The sequence below is a fragment of the Fusarium mangiferae genome, assembly GCF_900044065.1.
Source record: "Fusarium mangiferae strain MRC7560 genome assembly, contig: FMAN_scaffold015, whole genome shotgun sequence".
In the NCBI taxonomy this organism is placed as follows: domain Eukaryota; kingdom Fungi; phylum Ascomycota; class Sordariomycetes; order Hypocreales; family Nectriaceae; genus Fusarium; species Fusarium mangiferae.
Genome location: NW_024573935.1, coordinates 276,715 through 298,906, shown reverse-complemented (window position 1 = coordinate 298,906; position 22,192 = coordinate 276,715). Strand labels below are relative to the sequence as shown.

Genomic DNA, 22,192 nt, shown 5'->3' with positions numbered 1-22,192 from the left:
GGTTATTGCTTCTGTTGGTACACTGGTCCTTCAACCCCATATTGTGGCTACATCATTTGCTTCCTTTCTCACCCACCGTCGCCTTGGAACCCACGCAAGCTAAGGTACCTTCAACGTCTTCGGCGACAACTCCGCTCTCTTGAAACTCCAGCTTGACTCAGTTTCGCTGTCCAGATAGACTACAGCTTCACTGACAGCGCGATCGCCGAAAACGCGGTCCAAGTTATACATACGACACAACATCACGATCGCTCTAAGTATTAGATCTAGACAATCACTTTGTACCGCCATTCTGCGAACGAATATACGCCTATCAATCGAAGTCACTGCAACGCATACGAACCTTGACCGCGATCGCATCCTCCGTACTCTTCACCTCAGTCGCCCGTTGATCGACGAATGCTCTTCCACCACCTTTGGGCCCAGTCCCAATCGGTGGGCTGTTCGCCGCTGATATGCTGAGCTCCTCTGCAGCAGCTCAGAAGGGCATGACCCCTCCGAGCCAACCTTCACAACACAACCTTCCTCAACAGTTATCCGGTCGCACGAGCTTCGACCGAGGGGATTCGGGTCTACAACCCCCCAATGGCGCCAACGCCCGAAATCTCTCGGCTTCGGCCGTATCTTTTGCGCCAAGGGGAAGCAGTCTTAATGTTGCTCCCGGCAGCTTCAGTTCAGAGTTGCGTAGTCGGGCTGGAAGTAAGACTGAAGCGGGGTCAATATACCCAAGCAGCTTCATGGACAAGGTGGAAGAGGACGACGCAGACACGCTAGCTGAGCAAGCTCTGGCACATCTGAAAGAAAGACTCAACCGTGAGATGAAGATCAAGGAGGGGAGTGAAAACATGCTCGAGGCGCTGAACTCTAAGAAAGCGAAGCAGACCAAAGAGCAACGACAAAAGGTTGAGGCGGAGCTTAACGCCAGCAATTCGCGTATCAAGGATTTGCGCCAAAAGATTTCAGATGCTCAGCATACACGACAGATTCCACCTGCGACGCCAAAACGAAACCGTACCCAGAGCAACGTTATCGAATCCGGGAGACCAATTGGATTGCGTTCGCCACAGAGCGTGTCACGATCTGTCGTAGAATCTGACAACGAGGAACCAACAGAAAGCCCAACGTTTGCGCTTGCGGAACTGCTCCAGGCCTTAGAGGTTGAGGGCATGATGCCGGAGTACTACGTCTCACGGGGGAACCAGCTTGTCGATCTCTTCAAACGTTACCCGACTCTTAAGTACGACTTGGTCTGGTCAATCTTTGGGCTCCGTATGCAGGTAATGCTCCTAAGCGAGAGTCGCGAAGTCGTGGCTGCTGGCTATCGAATGACCAGATATGCTATTTCAGATGTGGCATCACTTAAGAAGATCCGAAGTCTGAACACGGATTATCTGGTGATACGGTATGTGCCTCGACTATGACCGCGCTCTTTTTACTGACATGATCAGATCACTCAACAACTACCGCAAAGCGGATGTTGAACGCGAGCAGGCCCTCAAGTTCGTCCGTGCATTTCTTGATGTCAAAGGCGGAGTGAAAGAGATTTCTCGAGCAGTGGTGCGCACGATAGTTGCAGTTGCAGAGCATGGAGAAGACCGACGAGCAAATGCTCAGCCGGCCGAGGGAGACCTGGACCGTTTAAGACCTATCTGCATCGAGACATTAGCAGAAATCATAGTGCAAGATCCAGCACTTTTGGTGGCATCTGGTGGCTTGGGACCATTGACCGAGGCCCTTTCAGAAGGCGTCTACAAATCCCCCGAGAGTTTGACCTCTGCATTTTTATATCTGCTCGACTCGCCTCGAAAACGGAAATACATACAGCCAGGATATGGCCTGGAGGTGCTATTTACTGTCTTTACCGACCACCTCCTGACAAACGAAAGTATCATGAAACAGAACTCCAAAGCCATTGCGACAGCTTTGAAGTCATGGCCAGGGCTCATGACTCTCTGCATGTATGATCTTCGAACAATTCGATCCTTGATCACGAGCATGCTATTGCCGAGTGATGTGGTTCGGGAGACTATTCTTGATCTTATATTCTCACTTCTACGGATCAAACCACCAGCGTGGGCAACCTCTTTTCTTGCTGGAAGGAGATTGACAACGTACGGCCGAGTTGCGAATCTGAAGTCAAACCAAAAGGACAAGAGCCACTTACAATTCACAGAAGAAGACAGCGGTGAGCAAAATTTCGTCGAGCACTATACAGCTCTGTTGCTGGCAGTGCTCATTCGAGCAGGCCTCCTACCAGTGCTACTGAAGATTGCTCAAGGGGACGAGAATCCAACTCTCCAACGAAAGACGACCCTTCTGATAAGCGAGGTGCTGAAACTTGCCAGTCGCCTCCTACCCCCATCCTGGAGCGCCGAGCTTCACCTCCTGCCGGAACTCTTCTCATCGGCTGCCAACATTGGCAACAATGATCACTGGGTCGCATCGGGCATCGTTTACCAGATCAGCAGTGTCAGTCGTACTTTATACAGAAGTGCGCCTACGGGTGCCTTGTCCGGGGCGTTGTCGTCAGGCCACAACTCGAATGACATATCCGCGATTGACGAGGCCCCCAAATCCCACCAATCTCTGGTTTTTGACGATGCTACTTTCCGGCAATTGTTGATTGATAGTAATGTCCTCAACAGCTCGAACTATGCTAAGTGGAACTGGGAGACTATTCTCAAGATCATTGACGGTCCTCTACAAAGCGGCAAGAGACTTGAAGAGGCCATCAAAGCCTCCAAGTTCATGAAGAGAATCATCAGCTTCTATCGCCCTTTCAAATACAGGTTTGCCAATGTCAAAAACACTCGTGCCACGCAGAAGTATGTCCGAGCTGGTTGTGCCCTGATGCACTCTCTACTTCAATCACCCGAGGGAATCAAATTCTTGGCAGACAGCAAGTTGCTCAGACAGATAGCTGAGTGTCTAGCACAATGCGATCCGGTAAGACTTGATATTATCACAGTTTCCTCAACTTGATCACTAACACCACTTCCTCCAGACTAGCGGCCTCACAGCCCAGTATCCAATGTTCTCAAGAGATCGAGTCACTGACACACTTTGCGCGGGCTACTTCTCAATGCTTGGTGTTCTAAGTGGCGATCCTAAAGGTCTTCAACTACTAGAACGTTGGAGGATGTTCAATATGATGTACCACATCGTGGACTTGAAGCAGAGGCCCGACCTCATCAAGTTACTTCTGTCTAGCTTCGATTATAGCGTCCAGGGCCATCCTCGAGTCTTGCTGTCCAAAGCTTTGACCGCCGGTACGAAGGAAATTCGAATTCATGCAACGAATGCCCTTCGCAAATACGCCATTCGGCCGGTACCATCAGCCAACGGACAGGGTGGCGTTAGTGACTCGAAATGGGCCATTCAGCTTCTGGTAACACAGCTTTACGATCCCGAGATTGAGGTTTGTGCTACAGCTGTGAAGATCTTGGAGAAAGCCTGTAATCGTAAGACCTACCTGGAGTATATTGTTGAATGCCGGCCAGCTCTGGATCATCTGGGAGAAATCGGAGCACCGCTGCTCTTACGGTTCTTATCAACATCCATCGGATACCATTATCTGGATGGACTGGATTACATCAGCAACGAAATGGACGACTGGTTCTTGGGACGGAACGATACATATGTCAGGGTCATAGAGGCAAGCTTGGCCAGAGCGTTCCTCGTTGATCCCGACGAGCACAATCCTCGCATGAGTTTGTTTGATGAAAGTGAGATGGATGGGGACTACCATGATAACCATGTACCACCGCACTTTTATCGGGAGTTGACCCGTACCCAGGAGGGATGTAGGCTGCTAAGTGATAAAGGTCACTTTGAGGATTTTGCAGCTACGATTCGTGAGCATGGCATGGATAAGGGAGATGCGGAAATACTTACGAAGGTCAAGGGTTGCCTTTGGGCTGTTGGCAACGTTGGGTCCATGGAACTCGGAGCACCATTCTTGGAATCTAACGACGTGGTAGAGCATATCATTCGAATTGCCGAGACGCATGAGGTAATGAGTCTAAGGGGCACTGCATTCTTCGTTCTTGGTCTGATTTCTCGCTCTACGCATGGTCTGGAGATCCTATCTGAGCATGGATGGGATGCCAACACAACACCAATGGGTACCTCGCTTGGATTCTGCATTCCCAATGACCTATCAAGGTTGCTATCACTGACAGCGTGGAAACAAAAGACGGTAACGTCGATCACCCTGCCGTCAAGTCAACGGACAGCCCAGGAGGCACCGCCACCTCGCGCCGCTCGACCACCTCTTGAGCCAGCAGAAATACCTGCTATGTTGAGCGAGGCGGATGTTAACAGAAGAGTCCTGGAGCTCATCGTGGACCTAGGAAATATGGTCCTCTACAAGAAGGCGCTTACTGACCTCCAGAAGCTGCGGGCACACAAACCAAGCGCCTTCAAAAGTACACAGTTCTTCAAGGAAGTGATGAGCGCAATGGAATGGAACCACTACCGGTTAGGGGTGAGAAGGATGGTTATAGATTTGTTTGACAAGAACGTGATGCGGCAAATAGTGTTCGACGAGGAGGAGGATGACGAAGATGACGACAGTAGCGACGATAACAGCCAAGAGGAAAGCGAAGAAGAAAGCGGCGAGGGCGAAAATAGCTCCGGGGATGACAGGACAGAGAGGCAACGGAGCATCAGCGAGCCGCCGGCACCGCCACCAGATCTTACGCCAGCTCCTCTCAGGTTGAGGAGGTGAGATATGGGCAATGATATTTCGAAGATATAAAATGACTACATAGCCAAAAGCAACATGACGTTGGAAAACTTCAACTACACGATACCAATGACAAGAATCATGATGGCACGTCAAGGGGTGGCAGGCGGGTCTTGAGCTGTATATATCTTTGTGAGGAGTAGCTGCTGTAAAGCGCATTGGTGTCTGGTCTGGTCTGGGTTTTGGATCATGGAGTTTTGGGCAAAACATCGAAGAAGGGATGCTTCTGGTTTTATCCGAGAGGGCTTCTTGGAACGAGACCAAGTGAGGTTAAGGATATTGTAGTAAGATATCAAAGGATTGCTCGGTTGATTCGACTACGAGTAGCATCATCATATACCCAAATTACAAATCAGTCTACGCCAAGGATTCATGGTATCGAGGAACCGGTTAAGTAAATATGCCGAATTTACCTTTAGCCGGTGAATTTTGGGGTTTAGGGAGCAGATAAGTAAGTAAGTAAGTAAGTAACATCATGACCTGATAATGTAAGGTATGTATGTATCTCATGTACGTACGACTTGTAATTATGATGACGGCGAATTACTCGGCCCCACCAGAGCCATTAACATCGCCTGCCAATACCAACCAACGCCGCTTCCATGAGTAACCGAACGCGGGATTAAGAGCGAGCTCAGTCCCGATCGAGGCCCAAGTTGCTCCTTCACGACACCTATAGCATACATCTTTTCCTGGTAGATTCATTGTATTGGTCATTCTTTAACCCTTCCTAAAGAAAATCTTCACCATGGTACAAGGGCGAGTGCTTGTCATCGCGGGGTCGGACAGTTCGGGCGGAGCGTAAGTATAGTCTTCCTTATATTCAGAGTGGCATGATGGAGCTTTTTGAAGGCGTTTTCATGATTTTTCTTCTTCTCAATATTCAATGGTAATACATGCTGACAGAAAATCATTTAGTGGACTTGAAGCGGATCAGAAAGTCATTGCTGCTCATGGCTGCTACGCTATGACGGCCACTACGGCGCTGACTGCGCAGAACACTCAAGGCGTCAAGGGCATTCATGTCATTCCCACCGATTTTGTGTCTCAGCAGATCGATGCTTGTGTTGAAGATGTCGGTGTCGATGTTGTCAAGACTGGTGAGTTGGTCAGCGATTTCGCTGTGTTGCACAATGACTAACACCTCGATAGGCATGCTTGCTTCTACAGAGACAATAGAGATGGTTGCAAATACCATGGTTAAGCATAGCATCCCTTCGCTTATCGTGGATCCAGTATGTTCCCACTTATATATCTCTGTCTGAGTCTTTCTAACAATGAGCTTCTAGGTCATGGTTTCGACTTCTGGTGCAACACTCCTCCCCAATGAAGCCATCCAACACCTCTGCAAACACCTTCTGCCGCACACTACGGTCCTCACACCAAACATTCCTGAAGCTATTCTTATCCTTTCCCAAAATGGTCAAGAAGCCCCCGAGGTTCGCAGTGTGCAAGACCTTGAGACTGTAGCTCAACGAATCCAAGCCTTGGGTCCTAAGTGGGTGCTCGTCAAGGGCGGACACCGACCCATGAAGCAGGACTTGACTGTAGCCGAGACTGAGGAAGAGAGGAGTGTTGTTGTGGACGTTCTTGTTGGTGGTGATGGTGAGGTTGTGAGAGTCAAAAGCCCGTACCAGGCGAGCTCAAGCACCCATGGCACGGGATGCTCTTTGGCGTGTAAGTGACAAACTTGCTGAATACAACTGGTCTGATACTAAGTGATTTCTCAGCGGCCATCGCATCAAACTTGGCCAAGGGTCTTGATACACCAACGGCTGTCCGATCAGCGTGCCGATACATTGAAGCTGCCATTCGAACAGCACCTGGTCTTGGTAAAGGGCATGGTCCCCTTAACCACTTCCACTCGACCTATACTCTCCCATTTACTCCGTAAGTTCACAAAGCTTTATCCTCTTTGTTGTACTAACTCGATGAACAGCGGCTACTTCATCGAGTGGCTTCTCGAGCGCCCCGATGTCCGCGACGTCTGGAAGGAGTTTGTTTACCATCCCTTCGTCATGGCTATGGGTGACGGAACTCTGCCTCTCGAGTCCTTCAAGGGCTATATTATTCAGGATTACTTATACTTGGTTCGTCTTCAAATCATGTAATGATCCCAAGCTAATCATTATTTGCAGATTCACTTTTCACGTGCCAACGCCCTGGCTGCCTATAAGGCGCAAAATATTGAAGATATTTCTCGAGTATGTTCACTTGACCCCATACTAGACGCAATCTCGTGACCTCTCTATAGGCAACAGAAATTGTTCAGCATATCATGCATGAACTAAAGCTCCATACCTCATACTGTGAGAGCTTCGGCGTCTCCATCGAGCAAATTCGTGCCACACCCGAGAAACAGGGCAAGTTCAAGCAGGTTCATGTACAGTGATCTTTTTCTGACTTTCTTTGTAGCCTGCACCGCATACACTCGTTATGTCCTTGATGTTGGTCAGAACGGCGATTGGCTTGGTCTTCAAATGGCTCTTGCTCCATGCCTTCTTGGTTATGGTGCCGCAGCTAAGATGCTTCATGACCATGATAAGACCGTCCGCGAGGGAAACACATACTGGGCGTGGATCAAGAACTACAATGAAGAGGATTACACTGATGCTGTCAAGTTGGGCTCTGGTGAGTCTCCCTCAGTTTCGCCGAGTATCTGTCTATTAACCAAGATGCAGCCTTGCTTGAAAAGCATATTCAACTGCAGTCACCTTCGCGAATTGAAGAGCTGGTTCAGATCTTTATCCACGCCCTCAAGGTATATTAGCATCCTCTTTAGTGATGACCGTTGACTAACACGATTTAGATGGAAATTGGCTTTTGGGAGATGTTCCCTGCCCAGCAGACCTGAGTCAATACACAGACACAAAAAACAGGAGAAGCAGACTAGATCAATCAATTAATAGACATAGAATTGAGTATACACTTGGTTCCGTATGTTTCCTTGTTTATGTCACAAAATCCAACATAGGTATCTGACGCCTGGTCCAGCCATACTCCTTTCAAAGGTGCCTCTATATATCATGCATGTTTCTCGAAACTCTCTTAGACCATCTCCACTGGGCGTGGTCTCTCATCATCTTGCAACATATATCTGAAGTCCTGCTCAGGAGGGGGGGCCAGAGGAGGAACTGGGGGAGCGTCACTATCAAGGCTGTTCTCTTGTTGTCGTTGAGCTCGTCGCAATTGCCCATTCTGCTGCTTTACCCATGAGTTCACTGAGCGGAAGCGTGGCCGTGTATCGACTGAAGCTACTGTAGATACAGTGTCACGGCGACCAACAGAATTGGTAGACTTCCATGTGGGTTGTCGCGAAGGCTCTGGTCGCGATGGGACACTTTGGACAGTCTGAGTGGTAGGCGTCACGACGATATCGCCGTCACCGAAGCCAGAGGAGATGGAGGAGAGCTCGCTAACACCTGTCTGACGTCGTCCGACATCGTAGGCATATGGTGTGGTAGAGGGGATTCGCTTGTGTTGCTGAGGTTTGTAAGGCGTGCTCAAGGAGTCCTTGGGATCGTGACGAGCCACGACCTGGACCTCAACAGCGCTCTCGACGAAGGTTGTGCTTGTAGGGCTTACAGCGTCAATGTCATAGTTTGTAACCCCTGTCCTTCTGTCGCCAGTCGTACGATAAACGCCGAATGGTAGGCTAGGCACTGTAAGGAAGTTGTCGGATTGCTTAGACATGAAGAGTGGTGACTGAGGCCGTGTCTTTTCAGCGAGAGGCGGAGAGTAAGATGGAGGAGAGTAGGATGGATCTTCAATTGTGTACCAGCCCTTGTGGCCGTAGCGTGGTCCGAGGAAAGGCACCTTGGAAACGAGGTTCTCGAAGCGGCTGGGCTTGTCGAAGTTCATGTCATCAATGGGAGCAGGCTTCTTTGGGGTCTGCTTCCTTGAGTAGAATTTCCAGATGAGGAACCCAATTCCAAGTAGGAATAGAAAGCCGCCTTGAAATCGTGTTAGCAGTCTATAATGTTATAGGTGAGGTGGACAGGGAGAGCATACCGACGGATCCAACGCCTAGCAGGATCTTGTGAACATTGGAGTGAATGCCACCATCACCACCTTCTACCTTTAGAAGAGTTAGCAAGACCGAATTTACATTGCATTGCATTTGACATGTCTCAACCCGAAACGACTTGTACATGATGAGCGAGCGGGTCAAGGATCTGACTTACCAAAGGGGAATCCGACATACTTCCCTCCGCTGATGGAGCGTCGACTGATGGCGAGTTTGTTGACGATGCAGGCAATTTGATGTTGAGGTTGCCGTCGTTGCTGGTTTGGTCTTCTTTACTCTTCTTGGGCTCTTCGTCTTCATCTTCGCTCTCGCTCTCACTTCCACTGTCAGCTGCGTCGTCACCTTCACTCTCACTGTCGCTACTCTCTTCCTTCTTCGCGTCCTGCTTCTGCTTCTCAGTCGCAGGATCGACAGTATCGGTTCGCTTGGCATAAGGCTCCCTTAGGATGTTGATCATAACCTCAGGCTCCCTGGATGAGGTTGGAACATTGCTTCGTCTGATCCTCGGCCTTGTTGGTCGCTTCTTCATAATGTGAACATCATAGTCGTCGCTGTCATCGGCGATGGTCCAATCCGGCAGAGTCGCACCAAAAGCCCTCTTTGCTTGTCTCTGCCACCGAAGGTGATGGGGCTCATCAAAAGGCGCCATTGTCGCAGTAGGGATTCTGAGTTGTGTTGATTATAAACAAAAAGTATTAATGAACCAAGGGTCTTTATAACATGATATGTCTTGGTACGTCTTGATATGATTTGGATACCCAAGGCGTTGGATGAATAGTCTGGGTATCAGGAAATGAGTGTTTTGATGATGCAAGTCACTGACTTGATCAGATAAAAGAAGGCGTTATTCAAACGAAGGTCCAGCCTTGATCAAGAGCAAAGGAAGAGAAGGACAAAGGAAAGAATATAAGGGCTTGGCGGTTTATGACATGCAAAAAGCGAGAAATGGAGTTTCTGCTGATTGAGGAGGAAGAGAAACGAGAGGACGGACGGACGAGAGAGGAAGTGAAGCGCGAGGAACCTCTAACGTTAGAGCTGGAGCTGGTCCGCGGGGTGAGACACGATCAACAGTTACATTATACATGCGATACGATACGATATGATACATTATAAAGACAAGGATCCGACAGCCATAAACGGTGGTAAAGTGTGAACCCCATCCACACAGCCAAGGCGATCTCAGGGTTCAGGGGCACGATGTGAGCAGTAACACGAAACATTCAAGCCGAACCTAGCAGTTCAAGAGTCGTTGTCTGCCGTTTGAAAACGCTTAGTGTCGCTTCTTTGCCCAAGAACTGAGATTCAGGATGGAAGCACGGTAGCCCGTCGTTGATGCGCTAACAGGGCTGGTGCAGAAATGGCTGCATATGTGTTAGTGACGGGTGGCCTCAGCTTGTAGGTTTCTAGCGGCAGGGGTTGCACGTCTCAAAGTCAAGCTCCTGTTTCAGCCTGTCGCAAGAGATTGATGAAGACCGGTCATGCAGGGGGGTTGTTACTGTTCGTTCCTGATTAATTGGGTTCTCCGTGATAGATTGGTTATTAACAAAGGATTCAATCCTCTTTGACGGGTTATGCAGCTGAGGATAAATGATATGATGCTGATTAACGCTCAGACTGTCATCAGATGAAGTTCATGTCTGATGGTTCCAATGATCGACAGGTGGTTGGCTATGCTGCTTCAGATGCCCAAACTCGAGACACCCTCAACAATCTGAAGCTCGTTTTGCTTCGCAATCTTCAACCTTCGACACATTGAGTCTCATGATCTCGGCTTGCCTTTCCGGCTATCGTTTCTATCAGCCTCATCTGGGGTTTGCACATCGAATACCGGTCCCCGCCAGCAAAGTCGGCGATTCATGGCGCATGCCAGACGGTCCGATATCAAAAGACTCAGGGTGGATGTTTGATGTTAAATCATTTGTGGATAAAGTCATCATTTGATGGACCCTTGAAAAAGCTTTTGCGTCAGTTCCAGATTCCATCGGTAGTGGGTACAGGCAATCTTTCATTGCTGCTGCTGCCATCATGACCACTGGACATGTCGTCACAAGCGTTTCGTGAAGAAGAGGTGTTTTATCATCAAACAACACAATAAACTTGCAACTGGTAGGATGGCCCAGAAAGGAAATCCGTCACATGCCCCGTCATGAACGAAGATGCTCTTGATAATACTAAACATCCAATCGCATTCATCAGTGTCGGGGATTTCACCGAGTGGCCGTCCCCATAGAGGGCTAGCAATATCTTGCCCCCATCACCACATCCCAGATACGCACAAACTAAATGTCATTTGAAGTTGAAATAGACGCAGTCTTCAGCTGCCTCACCGTGCTCGCTCACCGAAGACCCCTTGAAAACGCGCTCCAATCACACACCTCGCCCATGTCCATGTTCACCATCATGAACAGAGCGCACTGAAGAAGCGCGGATCCGTCATTAGCGCGCTTGCGGACATGAACGTTTTCTCCTCTTGAGGCTCCACGATGAGATCCACCCGGTCCAAGGGAGCGAGCACGGCGGCCACTAGACAGAAAAGGGGAGTGAGCTCTTTTTAAGGGTTCGGATTGAGGTTCATGGCGAGATATGAGTTGTGTGCACTTCTGCGGATGTAAGGTTGACAAGATGTGACTGCGGCTCCGAGATGGACTGGCTGCCAGGGATGCACTACAACCCCCAATGTTTATCTGATTCTGGGGTATAGTACGAGAATCACGTCAAGGTCTGGGGATTACATATTCCGTACAGATTTCACCTGATAAGGTTGGGTGAGGGGGGAATATTTCGGTGGTGTTTTGATATAAGTCACCACCCCACGCAAAACGAGACGGGAGGCATCAAAAACCCAAGCCCAAATTTGATCAGCAACTAGCAAGCAAATGGTACGCAAGACATCGAACAATTACTCAGAAGAGCAGGATGAGAGATATAAGGCAATACCGTCTGTCATGAATTGCGACCCGATTACAGCGGCAAATCTACCATTCGCTCGTCGTTCACAATTACCAGTAACACCTATTTGGGCAATACCGCGTATCTTGTAAGTGAGAGGCTGCTAGCGACATGTGAATGCGCTAGGAGCTTCCCAAACGAGACCAAATCGCGCATCTGATTTTCCTACAGGCACCTAAAATTAACCGCCCTCGACTCTGTATCTCTACTGCATGAGGACTTTGGAGTTCTTACGGTTAATATCGTACGCTCTGTATCCAATGGTGGACTAATCCGCGCCAACGGTTAAAAGCCTCACCGATACACCGCGGTGTCTCCTAACACTGAGCTAAGCTCAGAAATCAGAAATGAGAGCGCGAGAAACCGGGTTTTCACCGACGGATGACAGGCTCCTATCCTTCAGGGTCGGGGTTTTTCCATCTGCAGGCTTGAGATCCAGGGAATAACCGCATTTGATTGGCACACATAAAATGGACATTGCAGCGTGGACTGCCTCAGGGAATCAAAATAGGGGACATAAAAAGCAAGATATTGGATACTTGGTGTTCCCGTATTCCGGATGCCGAGATAAAGTAACAGTATACGTAATATGTCTATCAGTCTTTCATGACAAGGCTGTTTGCTGTTCATGCGCTCTGTCGCTCGCCAAAAGGCTTCAAGGATCGAGCAATCCACAATGAATGCCAATGTCACATTTCTCTGCTGAAGGCGACCCGGACGGCCGGAAACGGAGAGACACCGAGATTTATGTCGAGTTGACCACGGAGCAGAACAAAGATAGACGACAGTGGCTAGAGAGGCATGTAGTGGTAGTGATGGTGTGACAGAATTATGCACGTTGTTCTGATAGCATCAGACCGAGTTATCACGAGCAGTGGAGGGGGAAACCCGCCTCCTTCACCTTGACGTTGTCGCCAGCAGTCGTCATGATATTAGAAAAAAAATAGAATTGTATACAGGGGGTTTGCTCGGTAAGTTAGTGGAGTTTCGCTGATTTCATGACGGGCCGGACACGCCAAGGGCCAGAAAGCGAAAGTCTAGAGGTAGAGGGCAAAGGTTGACAAAAATTTTAGGTGTTGGAATGAGCAATCAACCCCAATTTTAACTGCACTGCAGCTTTTATCTGAACCAAAGCTGCGGATCGGGGTTGAACCCGGTCCGGTCCATTGGATTGGGTTATTGGAGTCTGGATTTGGAGACGAGAAGTGATAAGTGATAATCACAGGCCAAAGCGGGAGACAAGTTGTCATACGGGGAAGATGTCAGAAGGAAAACCGTGACTCTTGTTGATACCACCAGTTGTCAACTCCGAAGTCCATCATTTGGCAGCCCAAATCAAAGATGATCTCTACTCATTCGTTCAGTGGGCGTCATTCAGGGCCGTGCAGCACCGGTAGCTTTTAGCTGAGGACGGAAGCCCACGCCGACCCGCTCCGCTAAGCTTGAAGCCTTGGAGGCACGGGCAGGGAACCTGAACTTTTTAGTGGAGCCTTAAACACAAGCAAGAAATGGAAGACGGGATGTCTTATCTCGAGGGGGCCAGGACAGGACGGGTCGGGCTGGGAGCAAAAAAGAAACTAAACACTACCGAATAGAACTATGCCATCATCTTTTCTTACACCCTAGTTTACCTTGTGTCCGGCCAGCCGATGAGGGTCTCTCTTTTCACTCGCTCACTCACTGTCTAGACGCTAAGTTACGTACCGCACCTAATAAGGTCCAGTTCTTGTACATACACTACCTAAATTCTCTCGCCCTCTTTCGTGGGTTGTGACTGATTCTCCTTCGACTCACCTCCGTCCGTCACCAGCCCCATCCGCTCGCGACGCCCTCATCTGGTCCAGAGACTCTCAGTCTGTGTCCTCTATTCTTTCTTTCTTTCCTCTTCTTTTCCCTCCTTCTCCCTCCAATCGCTCTCAATTGAGCTCCTCTCTACCAGATCCTCACAATGGCTTCCTCCGCGCGAGCCATGACGGCCCTCTCCCGGGTCGGCCAGTTGGCCCCCAGCAGTCGCATTGCGACTCGCGCCCTTTCTACTGCCTCCAAAACCTCTGCTCGACCTTCTATTGCCATGAAACTCAACAACTCTGGCCGCATTGCCTTCCGAAGAGCTTATGCTGACGAGGCCCCCAAGCCCAAGCCCAAGCCTGGCAAGATTCGACGAACGCTCCGATGGACATGGAGATTCACATACCTCTCTCTTGGTGCTCTCGTTGGTTACACATGTTACGTTATCTACGACGACCGTCACCCTCAAGAGCAGTACCAGCCTGACCCTTCCAAGAAGACTCTTGTCGTTTTGGGTGAGTAATTCGGCGCGCGTGGCTATAGGCGCTCCTCCCATATACCATGCCAAGTTACTGACGCAATACTCTTCCTTAGGATCCGGTTGGGGCTCTGTTGGTCTCCTGAAGAACCTCGACACCGAGAACTACAACGTCATCGTCGTCTCTCCTCGCAACTACTTCCTCTTCACTCCCCTCCTGCCTTCATGTACAACAGGTCTCATTGAGCACCGCTCCATTATGGAGCCTGTCCGCACTATCCTCCGCCACAAGAAGGGTGCCGTCAAGTACTACGAAGCTGAGGCTTCCTCTGTTGACCCTGACCGCAAGGTTGTCAAGATCAAGGACAACACCGAGGGCAAGGGCCCTCACTCTCAGACTGAGATCCCCTACGACATGCTCGTCATTGGTGTCGGTGCTGAGAATGCCACTTTCGGTATTCCCGGTGTCCGCGAGAACAGTTGCTTTCTCAAGGAGATTGGTGATGCCCAGCTGATCCGCAAGAAGATTATGGACTGTGTTGAGCGCGCTTCTTTCAAGGGTCAGTCCCAAGAAGAGATCGACCGTCTCATGCACATGGTCGTCGTTGGTGGTGGCCCTACTGGTGTCGAGTTTGCTGGAGAGCTCCGTGATTTCTTCGAGGACGACATCAAGAAGCTGATCCCCGAAATCAGCCAGCGTTTCAAGGTCACTCTTATTGAGGCCCTTCCCAACGTTCTCCCTTCTTTCTCCAAGCAGCTGATTGAGTACACCGAGAACACCCTGCGTGAGGAGAACATTGACATCAAGCTCAAGACCATGGTCAAGAGGGTGACAGAGGACTTTGTTGAGGCTGAGTGCGCTGGTCCCGATGGCAGCAAGCAAACTCTCCGTATTCCTTACGGTCTGCTTGTCTGGGCAACTGGAAACGCTGTTCGCCCCATTGTCCGTGACCTCATGGGCAAGGTTCCCGCCCAAAAGGATTCTCGCCGTGGTCTTGCTGTCAACGAGTACCTTGTTGTCCAGGGCACCCGCGATATCTGGGCCGTCGGTGACTGCGCCGTTGCTGGCTACGCCCCTACAGCTCAGGTCGCTTCCCAGGAGGGTTCTTTCCTGGCCCGCCTGTTCAACAACATGGCCAAGACTGACTCTCAGGAGGCTCGCATCAAGGAGCTCAGCAGCAGCTTGAACCTCAAGCAGGGTAACTCTGCTGAGGTCGCCGCTGAGATTGAGAGCCTTGAGAAGCAGCTTCGCCGAATCAAGGACGTCAAGCCCTTCCGATACTCCCACCAGGGTAGCTTGGCCTACATTGGTAGCGAGAAGGCTGTTGCTGATGTTCCTTGGTTCAACGGTAACATTGCCAGTGGTGGCGGCTTGACCTACCTGTTCTGGCGAAGCGCCTACCTCTCTATGTGCTTCAGCAGTAAGTTAATCACAAGCTATTATTGACATAATAATCGTGCTAATTGGATTTCTCTAGCCCGAAACCGTGTGTTGGTCGCTGTTGACTGGCTCAAGTCCAAGGCCTTTGGCCGTGACGTCTCTCGCGAGTAAACCCTCGATCCAACAAAACCTTTTATGCAACAAGGTTCGATACCCTGATATGAGATGCGATAGCTGAGGACTTTATGTTGTCCGCGGACTGCATCGTACGACGATCTGTTCTTGGGAGGGTGTACTTGGAGCATTGTGCATTAACTGGGCCGGACTAATAGATGTCTGATTAGAATCGGGCTTGGGATGGGATGCTTCATATTGTAAACCTCGCTTTGGTCTTTCTTTTCTTCTTTTTTGGTTCTGTAATTTTTCTTTGTTCACGGATATAGATGGGAGAGGCAGGCCCCTTGTATGACATAGCTAGAGTGCGCAGAAAAGCGAAAAGCAGGGAGACTTGTGGAGGATGGGGAAAAAGGAATCAACAAAACTTCATATCGTGAACAAATACACGGGTCTGGCCTTTGCCTGTGAGTGCTCTCTCCGAATTGCTGTCTCGTAGTGTACATACCATAGTATGATCAAAAAGGGGGTTCTCGTGACACCGGACAAGGTGGTAGAGCACATCGATGTCTTGGTTCGTGGGTCTAGCTTTCACATGAAGATTCTGCATCATATGCAGTTTAGATGCCCTGTCTGGCCTGGCCTCATGCTCTTCGTGTGGATATCAAATCTTGAATCTCCAAATGGTCCCGGCCATAAGTCGGGAGCTCCCAAGTTTGACTGCGGGGCAGAAGCTCCCCGCGTCAAGCCGATATGCGGAGCTTGTAATATCTGTAAGCTACTTTACTCAGGGAACGCAACGTGGGGAAGAGAATTGCTCATTCCCTAGACCCAAGGTGGGCAACTCATTGCACGATATAACCTAACCTGTCTGTGCTCTTGGCCATGGGTGACTCCTCCAAGCTTTCTGGCAGGGACCACGCCATTGAGCTGGACTCCAATGACGCTCTCAAACACACTCGCGACGAGTTCAACGTCCCCTCCAAAGCTGATGTAGCTCGCAAAACTCTCCCTACCAGTGACAGCACGGGTTAGTGTATTTCTCTCATATCTAGCGTATCCTCGATGTTGGTCTAACTCTTGCAGATGCCAATGATAGAGCGATATACCTTGTAGGCAACTCTCTCGGCCTTCAGCCTAAACGCACTTTAGATCGCATACAGCAATACCTCGCGACATGGCGCACACAGGGTGTGCAGGGTCACTTCAAGCCCCTCGAGGACTCTCCTCTGCCAACATGGCTAGACGTTGATGCTCGTGCGGCCGAGATGATTGCGCCAATTGTGGGCGGCAAGGTCAGCGAAGTGGCTGTTATGCAGACTCTCACGGCCAATCTTCACTTATTGATGGCGGCATTTTACAAGCCTGATGTTAAGGGACGGCATAAAATCATACTAGAGAGCAAAGCGTTTCCAAGTGATCATGTCAGTGGTTCTATTCAGCACTTGGCAACTCAGGCGCTAACATAAATGCTTAGTATGCTGTTGAGACACAGATACGGCATCACGGACTCCGTCCTGAAGACTCGATGATTACCATTGAGCCTCCAAATAACGAGGACATTCTCTCTGACGAATATGTGGAGTCCATTATCGAGAAGCACGCCTCCACTACTGCAGTGCTTCTCCTTCCAGGTATTCAATACTACTCGGGCCAGCTCCTCGATATTCCACATCTGACTAGTTTTGCTCGCGAGCGTGGTATATTCGTCATTTGGGATCTCGCTCATGCTGCAGGCAACGTACCTCTCTCGTTACACAACTGGAACGTCGACGCGGCTGCTTGGTGTACATATAAGTACTTGAATGGCGGACCAGGCTGTATTGGAGGTCTGTATGTTCACGAGCGTCACACGCAGGTTGGGGACGATGGATCGCACAACGTGAGACTCGCCGGCTGGTGGGGAAACGACAAGAAGAACCGATTCGCAATGAGGCCTGGTTTCGTTCCTGTTCCTGGCGCAGCAGGGTTTCAGCTCAGCAATCCCTCCGTACTCGACATAACATCCCTTTGTGCTTCCCTCGAGGTATTCGAGCTAGCCGGTGGCATAGCTCCTCTGCGGGAAAAGAGCACTAGATTGACGGCTTATCTCGTCTCTGAGCTACAGAAACTGCCGCAGGACATGGGTGCATACTGGAAGATCATCACGCCCAGTGAGCAAGAGCGCCGTGGGGCGCAGGTGAGCATTCTCCTGGCCGATGGATTGCTTGATGAGGTTATGGCTGGTCTTGAGAGGAGGAGTGTTCTGGTTGACGAGCGCAGACCTAATGTGATTAGAGTAGCGCCTGCACCGCTGTATAATACTTTCTTAGATTGCTGGAGCTTTGTCGGTGCGTTCAGGGGTGCTTTAGAAGAGGCCCTGGATGCGAAGTGGAAAAAGGAGCAAATGGATGAGTAGGTAGATACTGAGACGAGCAAATTACCACCAACTTATTCAATGTACGGTTGGCTATTTCGCGCTATTATAATTGATGCAGTTATTTTATGTTAGCTCTACCACCAGGCATGCAGCCATCTCTTCGACGTAAGTGTTTTTGGCTGTTCCTGATATGTTTCTTTGGCTTTGAGACTGCTGTGCTGTCCATGCATGTGGAGAATTTATACATGGGCTTTTAGGAAGTGCATGTGTTGACAATATTTGCCGGCGTTACGCAATTAATGGACACGACACTCGTTTCTGTATTTCGCGCTACAAGCCAGTAGAGCGCTACAGATAGATAAAGAATGTAAGAAGATCTAACATCAGGCACCTAAAATGATTGCTATTATGTGAAGTCCTATGATAAGAAATTGAAGAAAAAATCGAAGTATAGGGTAGGCACCCACAAGGTACCTGACTAAGGTGGCGGCTCAAGGGTTCATTTTCAGTGGACCATCCGAGTCCAATCACACTGTCGCCTCAAGATATTATGTGGGTCTCCCAGGCGGACTTGCCTAGCGGCGAAAGCAAAAAAAAAAAATTACATGGTCAGCGCGTCCGAGCCGGTTCTCTTAAAACTTCACACATCCTCCATTCATCTCTCCCTTTCCCATTCATCATCTCATCCTTCGGGCGCGCACTCCTTCTTCATCAAACAGAAGGCTAATCTCGTAACTTCGAGATATTATACAGCGCATCCCACGTCTCTCTTTATTCTAATACTCCCCCTTTCCCCCTTCCTAGACGGGTCCATTCCAAACGGCTCCGTCTTATCTCTCTTAACCTGAAATAATGTCTGGCTACGACGGCGGATACAGCGGCGGCGGTGGCCGTGGAGGAGGTGGCTACGGCGGTGGTGGTTATGGCCGTGATCGCGGCGACCGTGGTGGTGACCGAGGTGGTGACCGCAATGGTTACGGCGGCGGTGGCTACGGAGGGTGAGTCGACTTTTCTTTGTGGTTTGAGCGCAGATTTGGTGGTTTCAGCCTAGAGGCGCGGTCACTTCCCCAACGACAACGCGCGCAACCACCAACACATGCGTTTCTAATCTAACATTTTATCGTATTTTGCTAACACAAAACACAGACGAGGTAACGGATACGGTAACGGAAATGGTTACAGCGGCGGAGGTGGCGGTGGTTTCGGCGGAGGAGGTTTTGGAGGCGGCTATGGAGGAGGTGCCGGCGGTGACCGTATGGGTGCCCTCGGCGCTGGCCTCAAGAACCAGGAGTGGGGTACGTGTTTCGCTCGTCATGTCGTTGTTTTCGCCTACTAACGTTCGTCTAGATGTCAACACCCTCCCCAAGTTCGAGAAGTCTTTCTACAAGGAACACCCCGATGTCTCAAGCCGATCTGACGCTGACGTGGAAGCCTTCCGCCGCAAGCACCAGATGACCATCGCTGGCAAGGATGTTCCCAGACCCGTCGAGACTTTCGATGAGGCTGGCTTCCCCAGATATGTCATGGATGAGGTCAAGGCCCAGGGCTTCCCCGCCCCTACTGCCATTCAGTCTCAGGGCTGGCCCATGGCCCTTTCCGGTCGCGATGTTGTTGGTATTGCCGAGACAGGCTCCGGAAAGACTCTTACGTATTGTCTCCCCTCCATTGTCCACATCAACGCTCAGCCTCTCCTTGCTCCCGGCGACGGCCCTATTGTCCTCGTCCTCGCCCCTACCCGTGAACTTGCTGTTCAGATTCAAGAGGAGATGAAGAAGTTCGGCCGATCTTCTCGCATCCGAAACACTTGTGTTTACGGTGGTGTCCCGAAGGGTCCTCAAATTCGCGATCTCTCTCGAGGAGTCGAGGTCTGCATTGCCACTCCTGGCCGCTTGATTGACATGCTGGAGGCTGGTAAGACTAACTTGCGTCGTGTCACTTACCTCGTTCTCGACGAGGCTGATCGCATGCTTGACATGGGTTTCGAGCCCCAGATTCGCAAGATTATTGGCCAGATTCGACCTGACCGACAGACTCTGATGTGGTCCGCTACTTGGCCCAAGGAGGTCCGCGCTCTGGCTTCCGACTTCCTCCAGGATTTCATCCAGGTCAACATTGGTTCCATGGAACTTGCTGCCAACCACCGTATCACACAGATTGTCGAGGTTGTCACAGACATGGAGAAGCGTGACCGCATGATCAAGCACCTTGAGAAGGTTATGGAGAACAAGGAGAACAAGATCCTCATCTTTGTCGGCACAAAGCGAATTGCTGACGAGATCACTCGATTCCTCCGCCAGGATGGATGGCCCGCGCTCTGTAAGTCTAATCCACCCTCGCACAATATATTACAGAACAGCTACTAATATATGCTAGCCATTCACGGTGACAAGCAGCAGAACGAGCGTGATTGGGTGCTTGACCAGTTCAAGACCGGAAAGTCCCCCATCATGGTGGCTACTGACGTGGCCTCGCGTGGTATCGGTATGTATCATCATCCCAACTCCCTCATGGCAACTTCCAGCGACAGCACTTGCTGTACTTTACTCTCGTGTTTAGGGGCTCTCTTGACTGTGCGAATCTGCCTGATAATTATCGTGTCCAATTGGTTCTCAACCAACGGGGTCTTGATCCGTTGTGTAGCCTTTACTTTGCTATACTCACGTGTGTTCACTCTTGTACCGTTCTCTCTTCCGTGGTACGAGTGTGGAGTTGGCATATTATTGCCTTTGATCAAGCTGCTGGCCAAGGTTCTCTTGTTCCCAGGACCCAGTGACCCGCATACTCCAGGATGGCATTTTGACGCACTTTCTATTGCCCCATCTCCGCTAGGAGTGAAGTACAGATGGCCAGCCAATATGCTTAGCCATTCACCTTCATCTTCCGTGCTGGAACGTTGCTATACAAACCCCTGCTTCGCCTGCTAACCATTCTTGCTAAAGATGTGCGCAACATCACTCATGTGTTGAACTACGACTACCCCAACAACTCGGAGGACTACATTCACAGAATTGGTCGTACCGGCCGTGCCGGTGCCAACGGTACCGCTATCACCCTTTTCACTACTGATAGTGAGTATCCTTCAGCTTTATCGTCTTAGTACATACTAACAATCTTCTCAGACCAGAAGCAGGCACGTGATCTTGTCAATGTTCTCCAGGAGGCCAAGCAGCAGATTGACCCTCGCCTTGCTGAGATGACTCGGTATGGTGGCGGTGGTGGTCGCGGCTACGGTGGATGGGGACGTGGTCGCGGTGGTGGTAGAGGTGGGTATCGCCGACGCTGAAGCAGCTAGATACCTATCGAGCTGACTTGACCTCAAGCCAACGCCAACAACCAGCCCATCGGCAACCGTAACCGTCGATGGTAAGAGGTTTATTCATATTGGGCTACTACCCTCTCATGATACGGATCAGGCGGCCTCAAATCACGGCTCCTCGGATTCTCAAAAGTATATGACACCCAAGGCGTTTGTTTGTTAGAGATAGGTGATTCGATTAGACTTGACTCGTCATGCGAGTCTGGATTTCTGGTTTGATTGCGGATCGATTTGGTCACGCACTTTATGTGGCATTTTCTCGCTTTCTGTTTTATGTTATTCGAAATAATGGCTTTAGATTGGGATGATGATATCGTGTCGAGCGGTATGGAAAACGCTCACAGGTGGAGATAAGGGGAAATAGCCCGCCTTTATTGGAGGCCTCGCGTTCTGGAGGTCGATGACAATGTTGTCAAAAGTCGAGCTGTATGTCCAATAGACAATTGTAGTTAACTCAATTAACACGACTCACTTTATGTTGATGGTATATTTGAATGCATGTTATGTTATCTTGCGACTAGGCGCCTACATAGAAATATTGGCCACATGGAAGTATTAGAGGGGAGTATTCCAGAGTTACTGCCACATACATCTTCGACGTATATCACTGCTTCTTGATCTCTTTTGACGATTTCGGCTGCTCCCCCACCCGTGTGTCCTTGCAGTACACCCGTTTGTCATACGTTAGAGTTGGTTTCTATGTCTCTACCCAAACTCGGAGTCTCGTCAGTACGATGATTGCAATGGCCAGAACGAGACACAAGTTCTAGTCGAAATCAGTTGTATTTTCAGTGTCAAAGATCATTCGTAATGCTCTTTGAGGTCTGTGTCTTGTTGTCTGAATGTATTGAGGATGACTGCCTGGTGCTTTGGGACCGTGATTATCCTCTTGCGGACCTTTGTACGCCAGCAGGCTTACTTGGTTCCTCGAGACGCTGGCAGCATTGATAGAGAGCTGGACACTGAATGCTTTGTCGAGTTAGTTGACTGTCACCTTGGCTTGTGTGCACATGCCCATCTGTGCGGACTCGGC

General features: G+C 50.0%; 6 protein-coding genes across 6 annotated transcripts; 5 read left to right on the top strand and 1 right to left on the bottom strand.

The window, feature by feature from the left end:
- Window positions 1–455: 455 nt before the first annotated feature.
- On the top strand, window positions 456–4,729 carry FMAN_12686 (uncharacterized protein; the record flags this gene model as incomplete). Its single annotated transcript, XM_041823157.1, has 3 exons — window positions 456–1,402; window positions 1,449–2,946; window positions 3,005–4,729. The coding sequence occupies 3 exons, from the start codon at window positions 456–458 to the stop codon at window positions 4,727–4,729; spliced, it is 4,170 nt and encodes a 1,389-aa protein (XP_041688765.1).
- A 766-nt stretch (window positions 4,730–5,495) lies between these two features.
- On the top strand, window positions 5,496–7,653 carry FMAN_12685 (putative thiamin biosynthesis protein thi-4; the record flags this gene model as incomplete). Its single annotated transcript, XM_041823154.1, has 11 exons — window positions 5,496–5,548; window positions 5,666–5,847; window positions 5,900–5,982; window positions 6,037–6,424; window positions 6,478–6,637; window positions 6,687–6,837; window positions 6,886–6,951; window positions 7,002–7,130; window positions 7,163–7,378; window positions 7,429–7,508; window positions 7,557–7,653. The coding sequence occupies 11 exons, from the start codon at window positions 5,496–5,498 to the stop codon at window positions 7,651–7,653; spliced, it is 1,605 nt and encodes a 534-aa protein (XP_041688764.1).
- Window positions 7,654–7,795: 142 nt separating this feature from the next.
- On the bottom strand, window positions 7,796–9,423 carry FMAN_12684 (uncharacterized protein; the record flags this gene model as incomplete). The annotated part of the gene is made up of 3 exons (XM_041823153.1): window positions 7,796–8,700; window positions 8,759–8,825; window positions 8,932–9,423. The coding sequence occupies 3 exons, from the start codon at window positions 9,421–9,423 to the stop codon at window positions 7,796–7,798; spliced, it is 1,464 nt and encodes a 487-aa protein (XP_041688763.1).
- A 4,248-nt stretch (window positions 9,424–13,671) lies between these two features.
- Window positions 13,672–15,541, top strand: FMAN_12683 (putative NDE1-mitochondrial cytosolically directed NADH dehydrogenase; the record flags this gene model as incomplete). Its single annotated transcript, XM_041823152.1, has 3 exons — window positions 13,672–14,026; window positions 14,106–15,410; window positions 15,468–15,541. The coding sequence occupies 3 exons, from the start codon at window positions 13,672–13,674 to the stop codon at window positions 15,539–15,541; spliced, it is 1,734 nt and encodes a 577-aa protein (XP_041688762.1).
- Window positions 15,542–16,369: 828 nt separating this feature from the next.
- On the top strand, window positions 16,370–17,882 carry FMAN_12682 (uncharacterized protein; the record flags this gene model as incomplete). Its single annotated transcript, XM_041823151.1, has 3 exons — window positions 16,370–16,514; window positions 16,571–16,908; window positions 16,962–17,882. The coding sequence occupies 3 exons, from the start codon at window positions 16,370–16,372 to the stop codon at window positions 17,880–17,882; spliced, it is 1,404 nt and encodes a 467-aa protein (XP_041688761.1).
- An 813-nt stretch (window positions 17,883–18,695) lies between these two features.
- On the top strand, window positions 18,696–21,210 carry FMAN_12681 (putative RNA helicase dbp2 (DEAD box protein); the record flags this gene model as incomplete). Its single annotated transcript, XM_041823150.1, has 7 exons — window positions 18,696–18,841; window positions 18,990–19,138; window positions 19,191–20,159; window positions 20,217–20,324; window positions 20,783–20,911; window positions 20,963–21,106; window positions 21,164–21,210. 7 exons carry the CDS (start codon window positions 18,696–18,698, stop codon window positions 21,208–21,210), a joined length of 1,692 nt encoding a protein of 563 aa, XP_041688760.1.
- Window positions 21,211–22,192: the final 982 nt, after the last annotated feature.